The 12,329-nt window shown below is 39.4% G+C and overlaps 1 protein-coding gene and 1 long non-coding RNA gene across 3 annotated transcripts; one reads left to right on the forward strand and one right to left on the reverse strand.

Annotated features, from left to right (window-relative positions):
* Positions 1-749: 749 nt before the first annotated feature.
* On the reverse strand, positions 750-5,154 carry msl1a (MSL complex subunit 1a). 2 transcript variants are annotated; one of them, XM_053613155.1, is made up of 9 exons: positions 4,989-5,154; positions 3,533-4,277; positions 3,153-3,343; positions 2,793-3,052; positions 2,301-2,365; positions 1,923-1,990; positions 1,718-1,842; positions 1,463-1,535; positions 750-1,366 (listed from the first exon to the last, which is right to left on the reverse strand). In XM_053613155.1, exons 2-9 carry the CDS (start codon positions 4,172-4,174, stop codon positions 1,276-1,278), a joined length of 1,515 nt encoding a protein of 504 aa, XP_053469130.1. In that variant the 5' UTR covers positions 4,175-4,277; positions 4,989-5,154; the 3' UTR covers positions 750-1,275. The 2 variants fall into 2 exon arrangements, with proteins under 2 accessions (XP_053469130.1, XP_053469122.1); XM_053613147.1 differs by lacking the exon at positions 4,989-5,154 and adding an exon at positions 4,647-4,978.
* Positions 5,155-10,415: 5,261 nt separating this feature from the next.
* LOC128600588 (uncharacterized) lies at positions 10,416-12,159 on the forward strand. Its single transcript, XR_008384577.1, has 3 exons — positions 10,416-10,760; positions 11,125-11,196; positions 11,291-12,159. It is a non-coding gene; the product is annotated as an uncharacterized LOC128600588 (long non-coding RNA).
* Positions 12,160-12,329: the final 170 nt, after the last annotated feature.

The following is a 12,329-nucleotide window of genomic DNA, read 5'->3' on the forward strand; positions in this document are numbered from 1 at the left end:
TTTTGTAATTCAACATGTGGATTTTATGAGAAATACTGAATAAAATTTAACTAATCTGGTCCGGGACTTTAATTTTTTTGACATTCGTAGTTATGAGCTTGCTGTATATAACCATAATAATATTGTCCAAAGAGAGAAAAGCGCAAACATAATTGTAAAAAATATAACGTCAACAAATCTTATCGTGATTATATATTCACACTGTGGAAATAAACGGTGAAGGCTCCGTGGACACATCGCAGACTAGTGATGGGTGAAGGACTCAAAGGCACGCCCACTAACGATTCTGAGTGGACGTGTCTCACAGAATGCTTCTGAAGTTTTCTGGGGATAGGACCCCAAACCCACTGCGATCCTTATCAGGATAGCTGCAAGTGTATGCGGTGTAATATACGCGTTCTCAACGGTTTTATATTTGTAAATAAGTTTGCAAACTATAATGATTCCCACCCTTAAATATTATGGGTTATTATATCCATGACATCCTAAGCCTAACACTACAAAACGTGGAAAAGTTCAAACAGGGGTGAATGTTATATATTGCCTTGTATAACTAATGTATATATAATCTGGCAGAAAACGTTCAAATGATAAAAAATTTAAAAAAGTGACAAGATAAAATAGCACTAACAATTGGGGTGAACATTTAAAGGGCTCTTCTTCATAAACACCACATAGAAAATAGTTGTAACTGACATGTAGCAGCTGATGGGCACGCTTTACCTGATAAAATAACCAAAACACAAACATAATTTGAAGATATTTTAATACCGAAATATTTTCTTTAGATGCATTAGAATATCTTTTCATTTATTTGCAGAATCAACACTATGTTACAAGATGTTATACTAATTTTGTCTTAGAAGTCACTCATTCACAATGAACAGAAATGCAAAAACAGTGATTAAATAACATTCTCTGTTAAACTGCATTTTAATTATGATGCGAGTTTTGGTCCATACTGCACTTTTAAAACGCTAACTTGCATGGGAAAATACCAAAGCAACCAGAACACAGCAACGTCACATTTTGCAGTGCAACAACGAGTATGAATTTTTGACAGCTCGGCTTTCTTCTATCTTGCAGCTGGTGTGCCATTCAGAGTGCCAAACGGGCTTCAGCGAGGAGCAGTCCTTTGAAGCTTGAAGGTGTCTTCAGGGCAATCAACTATGTAGGATGTTGCCAAGATGATCCTATAGGACACAATACACCACAGGACAGTCAAGCTGATTCAGCTTCTTTCTAACATCATGAGATCACTCAAAGAGGACCGCTTCACTTGCGGCAGGTCCGATGGGGTGTCTTCTTCTTAGACGCTTCTTGTCGACTACGGCTACGCTCATCTATCCAAGGTATTTCAAAATTCCTGTAGATGGCACATACACATTTAGGGCATGGTGGTCTAAACTGACTACATAAAAGCTAACATGCAGAATTTTATCAATGACTTTACAAAACTTACTGTTGTTTAAGGTTTGGTAGAGGCCTGCCAAATGCCACCACTGGCAGGAAAGGCGTGATCATTAGAGACTCCACTACAGGGACAAAAGATGGAGAAGTTACATAATCAGTTAATGGTCATGTACAGACCCATTTTTCCAATTTTTGTATTTCAAAATATAATATAATATAATATAATATAATATAATATAACATAATAAATAAATAAATAAATAAATAAATAAATCTGTGAGCTGTAGAAGTGCAAGTGACATACCATCCTCAGCTTCAGGGTAGAAGGAAAGCAGCTCTGGCTCACTCTCCTGAATCACCTTCTGCTTGTTCATCCTCTGCTGGAGGCGCTGGAACATTCGCTGCTCCCGAATACGCTGAATATCCCACCTGAAAGATGGAGGGCACTTAAAACTTGTGAAAAGAAACCGAGTCAGTTTAAAGGGTGCCTAAAAGAAGTCATCAATTACCTTTTTCGTCTCTTCTCATCCAGCTCCAGTTTTGAATGACGCTTCAGAAATACACCGTCATCCAAACTCTGAATGGAAAAAAAAAAATTAAATGGTAATGCCACAAGGTTAAATTTGTGGTTTCAAGTCTTCAGACTAATATCAACTACAGCATTAGCTTAAATATGAAAATATTTCATGCAGCCAGCTGAAATCAGAACACAAATCCAAATAAATAAATAAATAAAATTGTAATAATAATAAAAAAAAAAATAACTGCTTTCCTACAGCATCCTAGAATTTGAAGCCATTACATTAGTGAGCAACAACAAATACCAATGAACAATAAACAGAGCCCCAGTTATGATTATGTTAATTCCCAGTTAATCCATCTCTTACCTCAAGGATATCAATCGCCTTTTTGTCCTCCAGAGGTTCCACAATGCTCTCTCGCCAGGAAGGAACTAAAATAAGAAAAAAAAGGGACACATGCCAACATAAATTACAAAGTCTTTTTTTTCTGCTGTTAGTTGCCTTTACAATTTGCCTGGAATTTGGGCATCACTGCAATTAAAAGTTTCTATATTAAAATACATAAATATTCCCTCACAAGCTCAGAGCAAAGCAACATACCATCCTGAATGTCAACCAATTTTTGGATCATCTTTTGTTGTTACTGGATCGATATCCTGAACATCCATGAAACCCACTAGGCTTACATTCAAATAGTTTTGATTAACGCTGGAAATAAGAATGTGTTTTAAAACAGGATTTGGATTATAATGGACTAAGAATACACATACTTCAAATAAATGATAATTTGGAAAAATTCATCAAGCAAGCTGCAATTGTGTGTATGATTTGTGTTAACTTTGTTCAAAGTGCACTCACCAGCAACTGTGTCCTCCTGCACAGGAGACTGATCTCGCCATGGTGAAGGCGGAGTCTGATGCCAGCAGCAGAGATACATCTCAGTGGTAGCCATGTAAGGCAGCTCTTCTGATTCCACAAGGGAGGAACCAGGTGACCTTACCTCAGGCTCCACCTCTTCCTGAGACTCTTCCTCCAAAGCTTGGCTTTCTTTTGGAGGGGGCACTTTAGGATGCCCACGTCTGGACCTTGACATCCTGGATTCCTGAAAAAGGATTCTCCTAACGAGATTGAACCATGAGTCGCATGTTATTAGTTAATCCTTTTTATACAAAGGCTGAAAGTATTCACAAGATTTTATTTATTTTTTTAAATCAATACCTTTTCAGGTTCTTGCCACTTTTTTCAAAATTCGTTTGGCGCGGGGTCTGACACTGACCCTCAGACTGCCCAGTGCCTTCTGATGCGACAGCCTCGACAGACTCCCTGCGGCGAGGAGTGGGACGACTCTCAACGCCATCTTTCTTCACCATCTGTAACCGCCGCTCCATGCGCTCGATCCGTGCTGCCAACTAAACAAAAATGATTGCAACACAGGCATCATGGCATTAATACTTCCATACTCTAATAAGAGATCACAAATTGCAGAAGTTGAGCAAAGTTTCACACTTTTTGAACTGACTTGTTCCAGCAAGTTATTTGTTGGGGGGGGGGGGGGCTAATTGTGTAAGCATCATAAGATCATAAAAATCTCTACATACCATCTCTTTTTCAGCTTTGAGGTCATCTATCTCCTTGTTCTTGTTCTGCAGTTGCTGCTGTTGCTGCTCAATCAGTTCTAGCTGCAGCAGCAGGATCTGACGGATGCAGCCGGTCTGAGTGGCAGCGTGGCCTGTACCTTTCATCGCATTCCTCCGTTTTCCATCAGAACCATGTTCCGGTGAAGGGACCCCTGCCATTGCCACTCCTCCTCCTGACCCTGCCTTCCTAAGCTGCTTGCTGCCATTTGATGCCACTGGATCCATCTTGCCCATGTGGTTATGACTGGTGTGTCCGAATAGTGCCTTGCTTTTGACCGGGGTACCCTCAGCCCCCATCTGCTTGGCCAGCGGAAAAGTCAAAGCCCCCAGGTTCACCCAGTTCTCCTCCTGTCCCCTCCTTACTGTTGGTGACAGAACAGGTCTGCCAGCGGTGCTCTGGCTGGTTGAAAGGGTCTTAGCTTTGCTGTGAAAATGCTGCCCAGTGCTATTGTGAATGTTGCTCAGGATGCCTGGAACTCGAACAAAACACTCGGAAGACTCCTTCTTCAAGCGGGTCTGAAATTCGTGTTTTTTAGCTTGGTCACTGGTGTCCGTGTCCAGCTTGTTTCCTCCACTTCTGAACACAGTGGTTCGCATAGTCATGGCGAGTCAAAGGCACTCACCAAAACCCACCGCTGCGATTAAAGTGGGTGCAATGCCTGTTCGCCATGTGCCCAGGCCATCCTGTCCACATCCATGCTGATCCCTAAAGCAAAAAGGAAAGTTCATGTATACAAGTGGGGCTTCACTGACATAATTATTACTAACAGTCAGTTATTACTTTGTAAAAGGGCAGTGTATGTGTAATTAAAGCAAATTTAAGGTATCCAAGTGGCTGGAACTTGCTTTCCTGTTGGCGTTCAGTTTTACTTAACCATTAAATACTAACCAGTACATGTGAGGTGATAAATTCAGCAGGAAGACATTTATACTCTCTTTTTTTTTAAAACTCTTTTCGTGTTTACATGGGTTAGCATGCTTTCTAGCATGTTAGCCTGCATTTCCAAAACAATGCAGGTGTTTAACCTTAGCTAACAGGTCCACAGGTAAATGTGAGCTACTATTTAATACATACCATAAGGTACTACACGTCCCCAGTTTTTATGTCTCGTGGTTCTCTCAAACGGCACGACACAAATTACTCGGAACATAAACACAGCGTTATGTTAGCTTGCTTGCAGCGATCATGTAGCCGTGTCCACCATTTTAGTCTCAGCAAAAACAATGACAGTCACTTATAGCAGCGTCTTTGACTGCACGAATACGCAATGACGCCATTTTAAATCCAACAACACACGGCACGGGTTTTTCACCATATATTCCACTTACCAGCGAACTATTGGTCACTCATTTCCACTAACATTATATTTTAAACCCGTCGTCCCCGCCCGAATATATCTACCCACTGACTACTTACCCGAGCTTCTCAAGTGCTTTTAAAATACAAAAAGCGCGCATGCGTTGAAGTCCTCGAGCGCGAAATGTGATTGGACGCCGAAGACTGGACCTATATTTGGCTCGCGACATGAAACGTCACCTAGCGCCTAACCGGAAATGAGATCTCTGTGACGACTGAAGCACGGAAGTATGGAAGTATTTTTGCGGACAATATTAAAAAACAATTGCAAACTGTGTTAAATTGTAACGGTGATACACGATTTGCATTTTCATCTGAATTATGTCACAGTTTATGCGCACACAAATAGGAAATGCAATTGCAAATACAGCTTGCAATTGCTTTTGAATATTGCCCGCAAAATATTTCCATAGTGATTGTGGTAAACTTTGAGTCACTTATGTGAGCAATGCAGATGTCCACTAGATGACACTCTTGGTTAAGAATTTCCAAGCAAAAAAATTTTAGGTCACAATTTAGTAGCTACACATATTCAAGGAAAGCAAGACAGCTGGGCAGTGCAATCTTCATATTATCATATGAGATGGTAGTGTGAATTTAGAAAAGCACAGGCTACATGATGTTTGGGCCTGGACTGGATATTACCTAGCTGTCAGTCCAAGGAGCAATGGTCCTTAGATCATAACTGATTTTAATGGATGGCTTTGTTTTTCAAAACACCTCAGCCAAAGTAGAAAAGGATTTGCATTTTACGAGTCTTCATGTGTCATGGTCAATATGAGGACATTTAAAAACAAAGGAAGCATGTAGGCCTGTAATTTTCTGTTGTCCGTTTATTTTGTAATCCAATGGCACATTTGGGAATTCCACTTGGCAATTCCACTTCTGGGAATGCTATGCTGAGTTTCCAGATCCCTAGTGTAGCTTGAGTGCTTTTATGTAAAACTATCAATTATACAAAAACAATGAATGAATTAACTTCATTTACAATAATAAAAAAAAGACCTGTTAAACTAGTCTAATGCCTGTCTAACTAGTCTGTCTAATGCCTAGTCTACACAGCAGATGTATGTAAGCATTCAGCTCTGGCATTTCAGTCATCCATCCATCCATCTCCTATACCGCTTACTCCTTTTCAGGGTCACGGGGAAACCTGGAGCCTATCCCAGGGAGCATCAGGCACAAGGCAGGGTACACCCTGGACAGGGTGCCAATCCATCGCAGTTACATACACATTCACACACCCATTCATACACTACGGACACTTTAGACATGCCAATCAGCCTACCATGCATGTCTTTGGACTGGGGGAGGAAACCCCCGAAGCATGGGGAGAACATGCAAACTCCGTACACACATGGTCATGGTGGGAATCGAACCCCCGACCCTGTGAGGCGAACGTGCTAACCACTAAGCCATCGTGCGGCCTATTTCAGTAATTCATTCCTTCCTGCAGCAGGTTGAGAAGGTCACTCAGATTTCTATATCCCCAGCTACAGATTTCAGCTGCTCCTAGAGGATCCCCAGATATTCCCAAGCCAACTATGAGATGCAATCTCTCCAGTGGGTCCTGGGTCTTCCCCAGGCTCAAGCAGGAGCCAACCAGGGTACATTTTGTAAGATGCCCAAACCCTATCACCTGTCTCCTGTTAATTCAGAGGTGTAGTGGTTCTATTCGTAGGCTTTTCCTGATTGCTGAGCTCCTCATTCTGTGATGGACAGTAATCCCAACAACCTTGCTGTGGGATCACATTTCCTCTGCCTGTGTACTGGGGCATGGTCCTGATGCACCACTCCTTCTGCTAGTTCCTCTTCCTTCCACTTATCATTCACCTTCCCTGCTGAAACATCCAGCTTGGTATGACCTAATTCCAGCTGCCAAAACACAGGCCAAGCCAGTCAAACTCTCTGCCAAATGGCAACTGTTAGTATGAAAAAAATGTATGATATACTAATATACTAATATACTAATAATACTAATGCTACATCAAGGACAAGTTGTAAATAATAATCAATAATTTTAAACAAATAAATATGTAAACAAGCAAACAAACAAACAAATATATAAATAAATGAAGTGAGGAAACTAGAAAATCTCAAATCATTACTGATCCATTTATTCAAGTTATTAAACAAGCTGGTCAACTTGGTAAATTACCAGGTTGACCAGCTTGTTTTGTTGTGTTTTTTGGCAGGTGTTCGCTGGTCATATATTAGATTTTTGAGCTCGGTTGGATACCTAGATACCACACAGACATCTTTCCTAAAAATTGTAAAAGATACATAAAGGTAGAAATGTTAAGATGCCAACCCAGTGATGAGAAATTGGATCGTTTAGTAGCCTCTTCTTTTTTCTGAATGTATAACCTACTATACCTCAACTGTCATAATCTGCAAAAATTATGAGCCCTCCAGAAGAGGGTGGATCACAGAGCAAGACAATGACCTTAAGCACACAAGTCGTTGTACTAAAGAATGGTTAAAGAAGAACAAAGTTAATGTTTTGGAAAGGCCAAGTCAACGACCTGACCTTAATACATTAGAAATGCTGTGGAAGGACCTGAAGCAAGCAGTTCATGTGATGAAACCCAACAACATCCCTGAGTTGAAGCTGTTCTGCATTGAGGAACTGAGCTGGATTATCCAATGGGCATTATGGGCACGGGCCCAGTTGCCCATGCGCACTTGGGGCCCAAGTGAGGGGAAGAAAAAGATTATTTTCTTTCCTTTCCTTTCATGTCCTGTTCTGTCTTGTCCTTTTTCATTGTGCCCAGGGGCCTCTGAATTCTTAATCTGGGCCTGTTGAGGAATGGGCTAAATTTCCTCCAAGCCGATGTGCAGGACTGATCAACACTTACTGGAAATGTTTAGCTGCAGTTATTGCTAAGCACTGAAAGCAAAGGTTCACCTACTTTTGCCACTCGCAGATATGTAATATTGGATCATTTTCCGCAATAAATAAATGACCAAGTATAATACTTTTGTATCATTTGTTTAATTGGGTTCTCTTTATTTATTTTTTAGGACTTGAAAATCTGATTATGTTTTAGGTCATATTCACGCTATAACGTAGAACATTCTAAATATATATATATTTGTGTGTGTATATATATATATATATATATATATATATATATATATATATATTTGTGTGTGTGTGTGCGCGCGCGTGTGTGCGCGTGTGCATGCGTGCGCGTGTGTGTGATACAGCATCAGAACAGCGACGCCCCTGCTCCCGCCCACAGCGATGCTCCACACTGAGCGCACGTGGCCGAGCCTGGGCGCAGAAGGACGTGACGCCAGTTTTCAAGCTCCGGCACACGCGCAGCTGTTCTCGGTACAGAGCTCACATGGCGCACGAGGAGCTGCGACACAGGCAAATAGGACAAGCAACAGCAAAAAAAAAACAAACAAAAAAAAACGGATGATATTAATATTTTTATTCTCTCGTCATGATTTATGTATTTGCATTTTAGCATATGAGTTATATTTCAAGTGGGTTATTAGCTACAACTAAATCACCGCTTCACTAAAGAAATTTTGCCGCACTTCTCCGGATAAAGGGACACGCGCGCGCTTAACGGTTTGCTTATGCAGTTGGAAGAGGAGATGGAAAACACCCACTCAAATGAAATGCGTTTTTGTTTCATTAGAAACAGCCTAACGACAGCCTGATATATGGTACAGAGCTCTTGAGATGAGACTATCAGGTTATGAGGCATTTTTTGCTATGCCAGGCTGATCACAGAGACAAATCTAGTTGTTGGATTATTTATTTATTTATTTAAATATCGCTTTTGTTGTTAATTACATCTTCAGACTTTACCTTGTGCTTTTGCGATTCACAATAGAGAAAGTATAGAATTTAGTCGTTGCTTAGTTAGCTATATTTACTATTACACTTTTGCAGGAGTGGAACACAGGAGCACACTGTAATGTAAAGACGAACATAGAGGACATTATTCTCTGCATTAATGAACATTCCCAGCTCGTGGGCCTTCCTTTCCTTCTCGCGAGGACCGACTCGTGAACTGTGCCATCTTATGGAACAGGTCATACCTGAGTTTGCATAATTTGCATAAAAAACCCAATAGACACACTCCATAGAATTTGTAATGGTTACAATGGGAATTGTATTGGTTTTAATGGAAACTAATGTCCCTGTGGGTCTCTACTTGTTATTTGTTGCCTTCTATTGGTGACATGTTCTGTCTAGTGGATACCATTAAGGACCAATAATGGTAATGGTTTTAATGGTTAGCTGATTGTTTGTAAATGTATTTCTAGTGGAAACCATTAGAATTTCTGTGATGGTTTCTATTGGGGTTTTTTTAGCAGGGACCGCACAGCACACCACAGAAGGTTATTATTATTATTATTATTATTATTATTATTATTATTATTAATAATAATAATAATAATAATAAAGAATGTTCATTTCTACATCACTCTGTATGACAAAGCAGGACAGATTTTTAAGTGTATCCATTAAAGCGTTTCAGAAGCTACATTACAATAGGGATTTCCCAGAAAAGAAGGCTAAAGCCTGTATTATGTGACTTTTTCCCAAAAGACTCATGCACCTCTTGCTGGGTGTGATCACATAACGTGTCTGAAAACTTAAGGGGATATTTTCGCTTATTCCCAGAAGCATTTTATTTCTCACAGCCTTGATAGACTTTAATGAGCGGACACAAAAGTTTGTAAACAATCTGTATATAGAGAATATACAGAGTCAGTGTGCGGTAATTCCAGGACATAGAAAATAACTCGTTTGCTATCTCAGAATAATAAAAGAAATAATATACCATTTTACTAGTTAATTATTAAACTACTGATAGGGTGATATGCTCATAAATTAGGGTCCATGTGCTTTTGAAGAATCGCTTTCTAGGGAAAACAAAACGTAAACACATGTAGTGTGACTTCAGTAGATTGAATATTAACCGCTGATGTGTTAATATTAACCCGGCTAATCGCATGGTTCAGCAAACGTTTGTGTTCAGAAAATGCATAACATTTCCTGGAATGATGAGACTAGTTTGTGCACTTGTAAGAGAAAGGTTTGTCAGCAAGCCTGTGTGCGAGGTGCTGCAATTGTCAGTAGCAACCGCATAAAATACTTCTTCTTAATGAAGTTAATGTGGCTGATGGTCTAATTCAGTTCAGTTCAATTGTATTTGTATAGTGCATTTAACAACAGACCTTATCACAAAGTCTTCGGTACAAATCTATAATATCCAGGTGAGATTATCAACTGTAAAAGGGCAAGACTTTTAAGAACAACTGTTCGTCAGGGTCAGGTCAGGAAAACTCCAGGTGTTCCTAATAAAGTGGACAGTGAGTGTAGTTGGATTATTAACAGAAATTTGTACTGAGCGGGCCTTTTAAGTAGTCACAGTTAAATGAGTACCTGACTGCATAACATTTGAAAACCATAGAGCAGGGGTGTTCAAAGTCCGGCCCCAGGGCCAAGTGCGACCCGCGGACAGATGCTAATTGGCCAGTGGCTTCGATCACCACCCAACACATTGGAATTTTTCCTTAGCCAAGTTGCAAGAGTCTTTTTTTTTTCTCTAATTACACCTGCAAATTAATTTACTGAATAGTCAAATCTACAGACAAAAAGGAACAATTTTAAAAGAGCTGGAAACAAAAATATTTTTTCATTGCAAATTCATGTATGTCATGAGGCTGTTGCAGTAATTAAGGAATTTAATATTTTGAGGCATTATGAAACAAATCATGGACACTGCAAAAAAAAAAATCAGAGGACGGAGAAACTGAAGCAGCTGGAAGCTATCCGGGCAGAAGCAACAGAGAACAAACAGGGTACAGAACATTAGAGATAATAAGTGGTAATGTTTTCAACCACTAAGCATGGAAAGCCTTTCGTGAATCCTTGAAAGACTATTTAACTAAAGTGGTCAATGACATTTGTCCTGAAAAGAAGCACAAATTTATGAATATCATCTATTGTATCACAACACCAGCTGTCAGGTGATACCCTGTTGCGGTTATTCCACTAAAGTTAACTATAATGGAGCTCTAGAATAATATTGTAGTGACCAACAATCTGTTATTATGAGGTCGACCAATATGGCCCACTTTGAAAAACCCCTTCCCTAGAGCTTGTGAAATGTTTTGAATCACATCACTACTCTGCATACTAACAAACTTCCAACATCTTCTGCAGGAATCGAGTAAACACACATACATTCAGAGAGCCTCAGATGAATCTCTGCACCATAAGGGTCAAGCATGAAAGGTGAAAGAGGCACAATCACATGGTATATTTATATATTTAATATGGTATACGATTAATTCACAGTAAATAAACAGTGTTTCTTTTTTCTGTTTAGACTGAACAGTCCCAGTGAATTAATGTTTACAGACATTTTGCTGCAAGATCTGCTATTTTTGAACAAGGACAGGTCCTGGATGTGTGCTAATGCCAAAAAAAGAGGACAACAGCAGTGAACACAGTGAGCCAATCTTAGTAGACACTGCTATTTAGGGTATATGCTCAGTGGGAGCTTATTTTAGGAAGAAACAGCATACATCATATTGAGTTAAGCTGAATATACAGTAGCTGATTGTACCGTGCACTGGCTGTGCCTCTCTTCAGGAACAAAATAATTTACCAAAGCAGAAGCTCTGTGTATATTTACAACCTTATCTTTTATAGTCTGTATTCATAAATGCATGACTAAAAGTAAATAGACTAAAAGTATGTAGACTCACTCTATTTTTTTCTGTATTGTTAGGATACATATCTTATACTTAGTGGATATGAAACAGTGGTCAGAACCTACCATGATATATAACATTCTGTTGAAGGTCAAGTCAAATTTAAATAGCCTTAAACTTTGAAATTCAACAGTAGAAAGTGTATTTGGGTTGTGTTTGTATAGTCTCCATTAGCCTGCCTTAGCCTACCTGGAAATTTCTCACAGATTTAGCCGACACATTACCGGAAATATAGGGAATCTGTAAGGGAATTCTGTGTTGTTCATCTGTTTCTTCTGAAGTAATTTGTCAATAATATAATAAAAAATAAATAAAATTTATAATACAGGCATTTGATTTTCATTAATTCATTAACCTTAACCTTTATCCTGATCAGGGTTTTGAGGGATATCCCAAGAACACTGGGTGTAGTCTGCTGAGTTGCAGAATGATTATTAGGGACTATACTATGAAATACCTATGGAGCCAATACATTAATTACATTATATGGCAATTAATTTGGCACAAGTAACAAATCAAATCTTCTGAAAATGCAAACTTGCAGTGTTATACTTTCATATGTTCATGACCCTCTTTACTACTCTATGTCCAAAACCTGGGACATGTCCGAAAAATTCCTTATAGTGCTACAAACCATTATACCATCTGTCA

The sequence above is a fragment of the Ictalurus furcatus genome, chromosome 2 (assembly GCF_023375685.1).
Source record: "Ictalurus furcatus strain D&B chromosome 2, Billie_1.0, whole genome shotgun sequence".
Lineage (NCBI taxonomy): Eukaryota > Metazoa > Chordata > Actinopteri > Siluriformes > Ictaluridae > Ictalurus > Ictalurus furcatus.